This window comes from Pseudorca crassidens, chromosome 13 (assembly GCF_039906515.1).
Source record: "Pseudorca crassidens isolate mPseCra1 chromosome 13, mPseCra1.hap1, whole genome shotgun sequence".
NCBI lineage: Eukaryota > Metazoa > Chordata > Mammalia > Artiodactyla > Delphinidae > Pseudorca > Pseudorca crassidens.
This window is the reverse complement of record NC_090308.1, coordinates 22,181,112-22,194,782: the sequence shown is the minus strand read 5'-3', so window position 1 is coordinate 22,194,782 and position 13,671 is coordinate 22,181,112. Positions and strand designations below refer to the sequence as shown.

The window sequence follows — 13,671 nt, the reverse complement described above, 5'->3', positions numbered from 1 at the left end:
AAATTATAGGCAGTATATGTACATACCAGTGGTAACAACAATTACCACCAAACTTTACAGCTCTTATCACTGGGAAAGCTATTTAGGATTGTGGTAGCAGAGAGGTTTTTAGCTTCAGCCTTATCTCTAATATTTCTATTTTTTTAAAGAGATGGTATACTTATTTTTATTTGTATATATAAAAATGACCAAAAAAATTCTCCCTGTTAGCCTCAGCTTGAGTGGCATTTCCCCTTGTCCCAGCCCATATTGTGTATTTTATCAGTATTACTTATCTCGCCCTTGGCAAGTGCTCTTGTACACGTGGTTGTTTTTCTGAATGCCCTCACTTACCTATTAAATTGCAGGTCCCTTTGACAGCTTAGGACCTAGTCCTTTTATTTTTTAAACATAATGCCAAAAGAGAAGGCCTTACTTCATAGAAACTTATCATCATTCATCTTGCATTCTTCGGATAATATTTTTGTGTTCTTTATATTTGTGAATAAGAGCCATAGTAAATCAAAGTTTTATTTTATTTCTCAATTCACTTAAAACTTGAATTATTAATTAGACAAAACATATTTTAAACATTCAGTCCTGGAAATTGTTCAAATCGTATTTTTCTTTGTAGGTCGTTTGTATGCGATGCAAACGGGAATGAAGATTGACAGTAAAACTCCTGAATGTCGTAAATTTTTATCAAAGCTAATGGATCAGTTAGAAGCTGTAAGTTGAACACTGAAAATTTATTTTCTGCTTAATGTTTAAAATGCCATTTTATTTCATTTGTGTGTGTGTTGTCATTTTAGTTCTTCCTGTTGGCAGCAATCAGCAATGTCATAGCTGAGGAAAAATGAGACACATTTTTTTTTCATTTACATCATACTGCTTAGGGAGTTGTAAGTAGGTATACGTCGGTTTCAGTATCTTTACATATACATTATATTTTGTTCCAGGTTATTGTAGATGACCGTTGAGTCATTCTTTTGTAAGTGACAAACCCTTTCTAACCTTCCTTCATGCAGTCACACCGATGATTGATTTGGGAATTCTTAAATGGCTCTTGTAATAATGAAATCGGGGACTTCCTTGGTGGTCCAGTGGTTAAGACTTCGCATTTCCACTGCAGGGGGTGCATGTTCGATCCCTGGTTGGGGAACTGCAATCCCACATGCTGTGAGGCACGGGCAAAAAAAAGAAAGAAACGGGCTATTTATTTAGTGAAAAGGACCATGAAGGAAGTTGCCTATTGTTTCTTCCTCCTACTCTTGGTCCCATAACAAGATACTCTTATGGTCTAGGCATTTTCCTCTGCTAGCAGAAATGTGGGAGGTGACCAGTAAGTCATCTTGAACTGTGATAGAACTTCACAGGTTATGTAGAAGCACGAATCCAGGGAAAATTGAAGGATTTGATTGGGTGTCAGTGCATCAGGAAGGCATTATTAAACCATAGTAACCTTACTTAGTAAGCAGGGCTCCACCCTGTGCCTCCCATGCCCAGCCATCCCAGTTTCTTTTTTAACAATGTCAAGGTTTACTTCTCATTAATGCATCTCCTCCAAGGCAGTTATAGTCATAGCTGTGGCTTACTTTTTATTTGCTTATTTAGTTATGTGACCTGCTCAAGAGAATTAGAAACCTAAATATTTATTTGATCAGTTGCATTATTTTGTTTAGAGAAACAAAATTCAGACATATTAAAAATCAATGCACTTATACCAGTCGGCCCAGAACTTTTTTTAAAAGTTGAAAGTTATTCAGATCAAAGCCTACTTGTATTAAGCAGCCATGGGCAATAGTGTTCTCTCTAACTTTGTATGGGTGCCTGGCCTTCTGACCCAGAATCCTGTCATCTGCTACTATTAACCATCCAAGGTAGCCTGGTGGCATCACTGATGACAACTCAGCTGCCCTTGGAGCCTGTCTGGCCTTCTACTTCTAATACTGCTTCTGTGGATGCAGGAAGAATTTGAGTACTCTTCTTTTGGAGGGTGGGGTTAGGAGGTGGGAGGAAGAATGTGTCTGACACGTAGCAATACATTTGTACAATACAGTCTCTTACAGACATTTTATATAGAATATATCTCTTTATTAATTTTACAGCTTAACAATAATAGCTAAAATAACAATAGCTTATGGATAAGACAAAACTCAAACTGTCTTTATAGTATGCAAAATGTAAAATCACATTTATAAAGAGACTTACCAGGAATTTTTTATTATCTACATTAAATAACAAGTTCATTCCATGGTGAGAACATATCTGCTTGTCCTATAATGTTTATATTTATAGTTGGAACACTTCAAGTATATTATGTTTTTGCTGCCAGTTTTTTATGCTGAAGGTGAGATGAAATGACATGCTCCCACTAAATTTTTCTAGAAATAAATTGCCTCTACAATTAAAGCATTTCGCAGTGTGGATACAGTAAACCAGTGTTATATGTGGGGCTTTTTTTCTGTTTTTGTTCAGGATAAGCATGCTCAGATGTCCTTAAATTCCAGTACTCAAACTCTTCTGGGCCTTAATTATGAGAATATGTACTTTGCTGATTTTATGAAAAATCCTCTCGCTTTTTCTAAATTTAATTTGTTACTTTATAATGTTCTTTGAAAAAAGCAATTTTTAAACAGTAGTGTGGTGCTCAGATCTAATATTCCAGAAGGTCATTTTACTCCAATATGACAGTCTGAGTAAAATGTAGGAATTTAGTTTGTTGTTTTTAAAACACTTTAAATTATTGTATGTGTAGGAAAGGGATGTACTGACTGGAAATTTACATGGTTGTAAATTGTGTTGATTTGAGGTATATATTTGTCTAAATTTTTAAAACTTCCGTAATCCTATTCTAAGTTTGTTTTCTTATACGTTACTTAGAATTAGATCTCTAATGCAGTGTGCTCTGAGAGATACTTTTTTAGGATATAATGATCCTTCTCATTGTATTTTTCTGTATTTGATAGAAGAAATTGAAATAGGAATAAATTAAAGATTTAAATTATGTATGGTTAGGAAAGAATTTCTTAATCCCATTTTTAGGATACTTGTTAGTACATTTGAAATATTTGTCTGATGCTTTACATAGATAGTTGGATGGTTTTTTTTCTTGATTATTTTGATATTTAGAGCTAAATTAAACGTTCACGTTATCATAAGTGTCTTTCTTCAAAATTTTGTGAACGTTGGATTTGATTATTGGGAATTTTTATACTTAAGTATACACTTCTGTGAGCCCAGAATCATAAGTTCTGTATCTCATTTTATTTTAGCTTAAGAAACAGTTGGGTGATAATGAAGCTGTTACTCAAGAAATAGTTGGTTGTGCCCATTTGGAGAATTATGCTTTGAAAATGTTTTTGTATGCAGATAATGAAGATCGTGCTGGGCGATTTCACAAGTAAGTAAAGATAGATAAAATTAAATTTAGTTACTGTATAACCAGAATTTATCCAGTTTTCTCTTGATTACTCTCAGACTTCCTGATTAACGATTCAGATTTTTTTTTTTTGAATCTCAGAATGAGTTTGGGTTACAAGAGTGATCCTGGCTTTTTAGAGAAAATGGCTAAACGAAGAATACCCAGGGCAGATTCATTTTCTTCATAAATATACCCTAACTAGCCATTTAGTAAGATCTGTGTTGATTTTAGCCAAAAACAGCCTGGTCCAATGATACTGATTTTAAAAATTCCCACCCCTACCGATTCAAATGATTTGTCATTATTATAATAAGACTTAAATACAAAGAAATACACATGGCTTGATATGGATTCAGATAGTACTGTCATTACATTTTCTAAAATCAGACGCATACTATGAAACCTTGTTGTAGCATATTCACCTGTTATATGTGTTGTAACTTCCTCCTAATAACAGATTACAGAAGGAGCTCCATTGTGTTCTTGAAATCTGATTTTATTTAAAACAATTTCAGAGTGCTTTTATAAACATTGGAAGCTTTTGTCTTGTAGCTACAAGACTAATTCTTACATTTTTTCATTTGAATTAGATGAACTTTTCTTTTCTCTTCCAGAAACATGATCAAGTCCTTCTATACTGCAAGTCTTTTAATAGATGTCATAACAGTGTTTGGAGAACTCACTGATGAAGTGAGTGTACATTCTTTATTGTCTTATTAGCTGGAGATCAGTATTGTTGCTTTTTATTAGTTTTATTATTGCATTGTTTAGTTAGAGCAGCATGTCCATCAAAAATGTAGTATAAGCAAAATGTGTAATTTTAAATTGTCTACTAGACACATTTTAAAAAGTGAAAACAAAAGATGGAATTATTTTTAATGATAAATGTTATTTTTTGTAGTAAGTTCTTTAAATCCAGCATGTATTTTATACTTTAGTGAGTACATAGCTACTGTATTGGTCTCTGAACCCCAGGTTCAGAGTTTGATTTTATTAAGTGTTTAAATATTACTGATCCTGGATGCTGTTAAATTTCTGTACTGTTATTTGGTAAACATTACTGGAGGCAGAGACTTTTTAGTACTGCTTTTTTCCTATTTTGTTTCTAGCCAGAAATATTATTGTTAAAGATTTGTCTCTATTGTAAAATACATATAGAACTTGATATTTTACAAGATACTTCCTATCCATTTTATCAGTTTGTTTCTCATAACCACTCTAAGATAAGTAGAGCACATATTCATTTTATATATGAGCAAACTGAGGCTAAGTGACAAACTTGTTGCCGTGAGTTCAGTGTTGTTTTCACTGTAGCAGGCTTTACCATTGACCTGGAAGGAGAGATGTTAATCTAGAAAGAACAAAAGAGAGAGAGAGAGAGGAAGGAAGGGAGGGAGGGAAGGAGGGAAGGAGGAAGGGAGGAGAAAAGAGAGTTACAAATGAGACTGATAGAGGCATGTCATATTAGTGATTTGAGATCTATGAAGAACATTGCTTTCTATGAAATGATTTTTTCAAAATGGTGAGCAGCTCAGTGTATCATTCCAAACAAAACAAAGTACAATCTATCTATGCGATATTTTACATGTTCGTAAAACAGTACATCAAAACTGTGCAATAAATGCTTTGTTTATATGTAAAATGTAGTTAAGCTCGAGGCCTGACGATCATAAGCTGAGTTTTTGAGTTGGCAGAGATGTGCAGGACATTTCAAAGTTGTGCTAAATGAGGGACACTTCTTTATTGTGTGTGACTGTCCCTTTTCTTTCAAAACATCAAGCATCCTGTCTCTTGCCCACACAGCATTCCCCAGTCAGATGACTAGAAACCACCAACAGATATTTCCAAACACCCGCGAGGGTATGGGGCAATGCCCATTGAGAGCCACTGCTGTTAACTTTTCTTGAAATAGAGCAACATCAGAGAAAACTGAGGCCTGGAGTGTGAAAACCACAAATGCTTCTCACTTTTTTGCATTTTAGAGGCCCTGTGGATCCACTGTTTAGCTCCCTTTCTACTCCTGTCTCCTGTTACTACTGATCTGGATTTTTTTTCCTGTTTTACTAGTATGGGGCTCTATACTAAACAGGGCACACAGAGGACATAGAGGTGATTTAAGCATGATATTATGGAAAGCTGTAGATAGGTAGTAGGGTTTTGGCGAGTACCAGGTGGCTGAAGGAGAATAATGAGACCAGATTAGAAAAGTAAGTCATAAGCCAGATCAGACAGATGATGAAAGGCCTGGCATCTTCAATTAGGGGATTTATATTTATTATATTTATTGAATAAAGAATTCTACTTTGGGGTGCTTGGTATGATAAGACTCTATAGAATGAACTGGGGTAGGAAAGAACTACAAGTCATTTGGCAAAAGAACTAGTTAATGATTACTGTGGAACTTCGTACAAAGTGGGTTGTCGTTGACCTGAGGAGAAATAATATGTTTAGACTTAAATTTTAAAGTGTGAGGTGCAGGTGTAGCATACAAAAATAAATCACCACAAGACTCTTAGAAATAAAAAGACAAGAAATATGCAAAATAGAGATAAAAGTTCAAGTTAGGAGATTAGACAAACCCTCAGGTAAGAAGATAGTTTTGAAAGAGAGAGAAAATGGTCAGATAAACATCCTGATAAACACCTGTATTTAAAAGACTAGAGGAAGAAGTGAATAAAGAAACACAAGTAGAGAAGTAGATAGAAATGTAAGATATCAGAAGAGAAGGTCATGGTAAAGCACAGTAGCAGATCAGTTTGCCAGATACTTCTGAGATGGCTTTTCTTGCCTCTCCTACTTCTTACTTAGAGGAGCTGCTTTTGCCCATGTATCTCAGAAGCAAGCACACAGTTCTTTGAAGTTATAACTGCTAACAGTGGGGAACCCAGATAAAAGGTAAAGTAATAGATACAGGAAAAAGAACAAAATGTCCAGAAGTCTTAAGTGAGTAATGTAGGTTTTGTTTTGTTTTTGTTTTACTTAAGGGACACATAAATACCTCCACACATAATTAGCATGTAATTCATCTGCATTTCAGAAGGAAAAAAAATCTAAGTTTACATACAGGTATCCTTAACAAAGAACAGCTTTCTTAGTTATTTGAATGTAGTAGCTAAGGCAGGGACTCTTAATGGGACAAATGAGAGGGCTTCAAAAGGAGTTGGGGGAGAGATGCTTAGATACTGAGGATACTAAAGACTACATGTAGCCCAAGAGTGAAAGGGACATTTTTCCAAAATGTTTACACTCTTTTCTTTCCCTGTCTAATCACCCAACCTGCTACCTAAGTTTTTCTGCCTTGCATTGGCATTAAAGTAGGAAATAACATCTGTGTTGGTGGTTAAAGGATCCAGAGAGCAGGAGGGGTCTGAAATGGTATGGAAAAAAGAAATTAGGCATTGTAAGGCCAGCATGGAAAGGACGTCCCTATAATTATTTGATTGGGCTGAGGTTTATTCTTTGGGCCTTTATGTAAATCCTGCATTTTAAATTAGCAAATGTATGTACACACATTTAGTATGTAATTATATGTGGGTGCTCTTCACTAACTTACATATGCTTGTTATAACATGCAAAGTTTATACATCCAGTGAAAGTTGTATATATCAAAAGTTATGGGCTTCCCTGGTGGCACAGTGGTTGAGAGTCCGCCTGCCGATGCAGGGGACTCGGGTTCGTGCCCCGGTCCGGGAAGATCCCACATGCCGCGGAGCGGCTGGGCCCGTGAGCCATGGCCGCTGAGCCTGTGCGTCCGGAGCCTGTGCTCCGCAACGGGAGAGGCCACAACAGGGAGAGGCCCGCGTACCGCAAAAAAATAAAAAAGTTATAATTTGTTTGGCGTACAATACTGACATTTCTCATATCCATTATTATACAGTGATCTTATCCTTATATGACTAGTGAACTGGTTTTTGGCCATGAACTAAGGTTGACTAAATAAAGGCAGCCGACAAGGAAAGTGAAATACTGGCAAGACTGTTCATACAGCAATAACATAATCCCCCAGCCAGCCAGTTTGATCAGCCTAGTTTCAAATTCTATTTTCCCTTACTTTTAATGTTGGTTTTTGTTCCATCATTTTTCATTTCTAGAAGTGGCATATTCATCATTATCACTGAGATACAGATTTTTCAAAATAATGATTTAAAATGTCATAACTTTAAATAATGCTCCACTTGAGTGGAATAGGGAGGAATACGCTCTAGCTGTGACTTTCGCAGCTCCTACCAAAACAGATAAGCAGAGTATCATCGGCATCAACCCTCTCTGGTAGGTCCTCATTGTTGTCTGAGGAAATCTAAGGCTTGTATTTATTTACTTGTGATTTAAGCACTCTGTGCCTAAAATAAGACACAAACTAGCAGAACATTTCTTATTTCACAATAACTATTAAAAATATGACATGTTTTAAAAGCTGGGTATAACTGGTTACTCAAAGCATTGTAACTCATTCCTCCTTTCCACTTTCACTTTAGTTTCATCCTATACTTTGAAAACACTAGCAGAGACAAAGACAGGAAACAGAAAGGTGGGAAAAGAATAAGTTTAAGGATTTCAGGTAGGCAGATTTTGTTTTTTTGTTTCTGTTTGTTTTTTTGCGGTACGCGGGCCTCTCACTGCTGTGGTCTCTCCCGTTGCGGAGCACAGGCTCCGGACGCGCAGGCTCAGCGGCCATGGCTCACGGGCCCAGCCGCTCCGCGGCATGTGGGACCTTCCCGGACCGGGGCACGAACCCGTGTGCCCCTGCATCGGCAGGCAGACTCTCAACCACTGCGCCACCAGGGAAGCCCTTTATTTGTGTATTTTAAAATTATCTTTTAATTTTATCATCTTTATAATCAAGATAATGGGGGTTTTTTAATTATATTTTTTAAAGTTTAAAAAATGGTATGGTTTTTTCCTGTCAGTTCTGAAAATTTATTTAAAAGAATAGCAACAGTGGTTGTCAGAGCCAAGCCTAAACTCCAAGCCAAGAGGTCATTTTACCTCTTAGGACTTGGTTTTTCTTCAATAAAATGGGAAGCCTGGTCAAGCAGATCTCTGAGATCCTGTGCAGCTCTACCAGTCTATGATTATGTGTTCCAAACATGCAAGAAGAGATAGGAAAAGGAGAATAAAAAGCAAAGATGAAAAAGCAGACAAAAAAAGAAAAAGAGAGAAGCAAAAATAGTTTTAGATTAGAAGCTCCAAAAGGAGGGATGAAAAATTACCCATTTAAGTTATATAAATGATAATGAAAAGTAGAGCCACCAGAAATTATGACAGCAGAGAACTAATTTCTAGTAGGAAGAAAGGAGAAGAAACATGACATGGCAATGTAGAGGTTGTCAGTGTAGGGAGGGAGCAAGACGAACATCTGGGGCCTTCTTATGGCATTTGTACGTAAAGATGTTGCGTCTTCTAATTAAATTCCTTTTATTTAACATTCCAGCCTTTTTTTTTTAAAGGTCGTTGGTTCACAAGCTACACTACTGCAGTTTACCTAATTAATTTTCCTATTATAGGCTCTTTTACCCTGGAACCTATTCTCCTCTGTCATTGTTTTATTGAAGAACCTAACAGGGACTTTTCCTTTCCTGGCATTGCAAGTCCAGACTCCTTCCTATGCTACTTCTTACCAGTCCCATTGTATGTTTGTCAGACCATTCTGCTTACCTCCCGCGCTCAGCTTTCACCGTTGTAAACGTTGGTTTTTTAGCCTGCTTTGTCTAAGTGTTACCTTCTCTTCGAGTCGTAGCTCCATTATTCTAGCCCTTATATGCATTTCTCCATTCTCTCAACTCATTTAGGATCTTAACTTTATGAATGTTACACTATAAATGTGTTGACTTAAGATTTTTGTTTTTTTAAAATTATTTTTTTGGCTGCATTGGGTCTTTGTTGCTGCGCACGGGCTTTCTCTAGTTGCGGCAAGCGGGGGCTACACGTCATTGCTGTGTGTGGACTTCTCATTGCATTGGCTTCTCTTGTTGTGGAACATGGGCTCTAGGCACGCAGGCTTCAGTATTTGCGGCGCATGGGCTCAGTAGTTGCAGCGCACATGCTCTAGGGCACAGGCTCAGTAGTTGTGGCACACGGGCTTAGTTGCTCCACGCCATGTGGGATCTTCCCAGACCGGGGATTGAACCTGTGTCTCCTTCATTGGCAGGCAGATTCTTTTTTTTTTTTTTTTTTTTACATCTTTATTGGAGTATAATTGCTTTACAATGGTGTGTTACTTTCTGCTTTATAACAAAGTGAATCAGTTATACATATACGTATGTTTCCATATCTCTTCCCTCTTGCGTCTCCCTCCCACCCTCCCTATCCCACCCCTCTAGGTGGTCACAAAACACTGAGCTGATCTCCCTGTGCTATGCGGCTGGTTCCCACTAGCTATCTATTTTACGTTTGGTAGTGTATATATGTCCATGCCACTCTCTCACTTTGTCACAGCTTACCCTTCCCCCTCCCCATATCCTCAAGTCCATTCTCTAGTAGGTCTGTGTCTTTATTCCTGTCTTACCCCTAGGTTCTTCATGACCTTTTTTTTTTCTTTCCTTAGATTCCATATATATGTGTTAGCATACGGTATTTGTCTTTCTCTTTCTGACTTACTTCACTCTGTATGACAGGCTCTAGGTCCATCCACCTCATTACAAATAGCTCAGTTTCGTTTCTTTTTATGGCTGAGTAATACTCCATTGTATATATGTGCCACATCTTCTTTATCCATTCATCCGATGATGGACACTTAGGTTGTGTCCATCTCCTGGCTATTGTAAATAGAGCTGCAATGAACATTTTGGTACATGACTCTTTTTGAATTATGGTTTTCTCAGGGTGGCAGGCAGATTCTTAACCACTGCACCACCAGGGAAGTCCCTGACTTAAGTGTTATATATCGTATTTTGGAGTAAATTATACTGCAAGTCCTCAAAGGGGAGACTGTCTCATTCTACTCTTACGTCTTCTCGGGCAGTAGCTGTAAATTTGCACATTGGGTAAAATCTCAGAGTAAAAACAGTAGCTATTTAGTAGCTATTTAGCTATAGATATTTCAAAAGTTGCTATAGTTTAGCTTTTCATTTTTCAATCTATAGTTGAAGATAATGTTCAGACTTGTTTACATGGAACTTCTTTCATAACTCATCTAAAATGTAATAGATCTCATTTTTCTTGGTCTATTTCCTGACATTTTTTCCTTTTAATTTCATGTCATTTTTCATAGTTCGCAGTATTCACAAAAATTTTTAAAGTCAGTATTTTCTTTAATCTTCAACTTAAAAAAAAATACTTTGTTGCTATTCTGTTTCTGAACACTCCTATCTGTTTAGTTATATGTATTTAACTCTTTTAACTGTGCTTTATATATACAATTCCATCTCAGAATTTGATTAAATTTGTTGTCATTGTAAACTTCTACCATTCCAGTTATAACTGTCTTGGAATCAGTGTCCCAGTTTTAGGTATAAAGTCACCAAAAGTATATATTAAAATTTTTAATTTTGTATTTTAAAGCAAGCGATGTTCAAAATATAAATAAGTTATTTTTCTTTAACATCTTTTGTTAACTACTTCTGGCCAGTATTGATAGGCTTTCTTTTATTGTATTTTAGATTTATTTCACTTCTAGCAATGTTTGAGGAGCAGATACCATTTTGCCTTTATCTGTTGAGTTTCTGCTAGTTTGGGGGAATCAAATGAATATGGTATGTTTTCCTGCCCTCACAAGGTTTGTGTTCCAACTTGGAAAGGGAAGCAGAATAACTGAGTATGATGATATATGGTGTAGTAATGACAAAATACAGTGATGCGATCCAGTCCTACCATTTGCCTGGCACTGTGCTTAGACACTTTAGATATATCTTGTTTCACTTTCACAACCCTGAATTACAGTGAGAAAACAGAATCAGAAAATAAAAGTTCCTTGTCCCCAGATGCTATGGCCCAGAACAGTATTAACAAACTCTGTGTAATAAAGGTCTAGCATTTTTTTCTTCTTAATTTCCATTCTGTTGCAAGCTGATTGTTTTGTAAAATATAAATAATGATTAACTAGAAAAATAAAACCTTAAAAAGACATATAAAATACAAACCTAATTTGCTATAAGTTTCCTAAATGCTCTCAATTTCTGTATTGTCTTGTCACAAAAGTGGTAAACAGTTTGCAGGCCAGCTCTGGTTCTGGGACCATATTTTGATTGACACTGATCTACATCCCTCTATGGGAGCTCCCAGAGAATCCTGTTTGTATCTCAATCATGGACTCTCCCTACTCGAAAAACAGGGCTGCAACATAACTGGAATAATAATATACATGAATAGCTGTCTGCAAAGGAGGTAGTCTATTTAAGGTATTCATTTGCACTGTAAGGTTCAGAATTAAGCAACATCTTCTTGCTAGCCTAGAAAACCATGGTAGATCAGGAGAAATTCATCTACTTACAAAACTGTGTTTTGTACATACACCATACCTTAAGTTTTCATGCTCTCACTGTACACTGAAGGTCTCAGTAATTGTAATAATAAATAGAAAGATATGAGGGTAGTATTGTCTCTCTTATTAGAGTAGGAATTTCATGTATCTTGTATTCACTTCTGTATAATAATTGCCAAGAACAGTGTCTTGTACATGATCTTCAAATAGTTGTAAATTAATGAAGTATTTTTGCATACAATGTTAGTATAATGTGGTTCAGAATACTGCAGGCATTGGCCTCAAAATCCCATATGCCACTTCATAACTGTGTGACTTTGGGTAAGTTATTTGACTTATGTAAGCCTGTTCCCACATCTGTAAGATGAAGAAAATTGTAACACCTACTTCTTCAAGGTGTCTTGGATTTTAAATGAGAAAATACATGTAAAGCCTTTAACAAAGTACCTAGCATATAGTAAACGCTTAAAAAACATTAATTTTGCTTTTATTAGTTGATGGATAATGTTCTAATATCCTGTATTTAGAGAGGACATCCACGTAAAATACATGAAAATTTTAATGGAAACTATCCTCATCTACTCAATCTTATATATTAAGATAAATTTATTCAGAAACAGGCATATTGTGTATTATTACTACTATATTTGGAGGTCTAGCATGTACAATTGGAGTCCCAAAAAAGAGACTAGAAAGAAAATGTTGAAGAAATAATGACCATAGATTTTCTAAATTGAGTGAAAAAAATAGTTATGGAGCCAAGAAGCTCAGTGAACCTCAAGTAAAATAAATACAAAGAAACCATACCTGAGAGCATTTACTGGTTGTGATAGTCCAACCAGTAAAGTTCAGTGATGGAAGAGGAAATCTTGAAGGAGCTGTCTTGGGAAACGACACATTACGCACAAGGTAACAATGCTTTGAAGGATGGATGGCTTCTCATTTTTTAAAAAAGTTGTGGCAAGAAGATAATGAAATTGGCATATTTAAAGTACTGAAAGAAAAAGCAAACAAGCAAAAGAACCTGACAGCTCAGACTTCTATGTAGAGCAAAGCTACCCTTCAAATAATGAAGGTAAAATAAAAGACATTTTTAGATAAATTAGTTCATTACTAGCAGATCTGCACTAAAGATCTAAAGAACTAAAGAACAGCAGAAAGGATGTTTTTCAGGCTGAAAGAAAATGATACCAGATGACAACTTGGATTTATAGGAAGGAATAAAGTACACTGATACAGTGTATAAGTAAATACATTAAAAACTATGTATTTCCTCTTTTATTCGTTTCTTTAAAAATATATATATGCCACTTAACTAAAACTTATTGTAACTATACATATATATTTGGTAACCCCCCCTCTAAAAAAAAAGGCAGGGAAAGGGAACAGAGGGAAACAGAAGCAGATAGGACTAATATAAAACAAATAACAAATTTTAGGCCTGCATACAGCTGTATCAGTACATACTATAAATGTAAATGGAGTAACACTCCAATTTAAAAGTAGAAAGCAAGTCCTAACTGTATACTATTTATAAGAGACATCCTTTAAATACAGAGACACATATTTTGAAACTGAAAGGATGAAAAAATATTCAATGCAAATGCTAAGTTAGCAAAATCTGAGGTGGCCATATTAATATTAGATAAAGTAAACTTTAAGATGATGTTTTACCAGAGGTAAAATGGGACATTTTGTTATCAAGAAGATATTACAGTTCATTAAGAAGGTACCACAGTTATAAATGTCTGTGTACCTAATAGCAGTTTTAAACTTTATGAAACAAAACGTGATAAAAATAAAAGAAAATACAGGAAAAAAGTCATAATAGTGGTTGGAGATGTTAACA

The 13,671-nt window shown here is 35.8% G+C and overlaps 1 protein-coding gene across 1 annotated transcript in view; it reads left to right on the top strand.

The window, feature by feature from the left end:
• The window catches only part of VTA1 (vesicle trafficking 1), a 64,925-nt gene that overhangs the window by 17,733 nt on the left and 33,521 nt on the right, over positions 1-13,671 (top strand). The window contains exons 2-4 of the mRNA XM_067701920.1: positions 614-708; positions 3,255-3,382; positions 4,018-4,093. Coding sequence (XP_067558021.1) covers positions 614-708; positions 3,255-3,382; positions 4,018-4,093 — 299 coding nt within the window. The remainder of the gene's footprint in view (positions 1-613; positions 709-3,254; positions 3,383-4,017; positions 4,094-13,671) is intronic.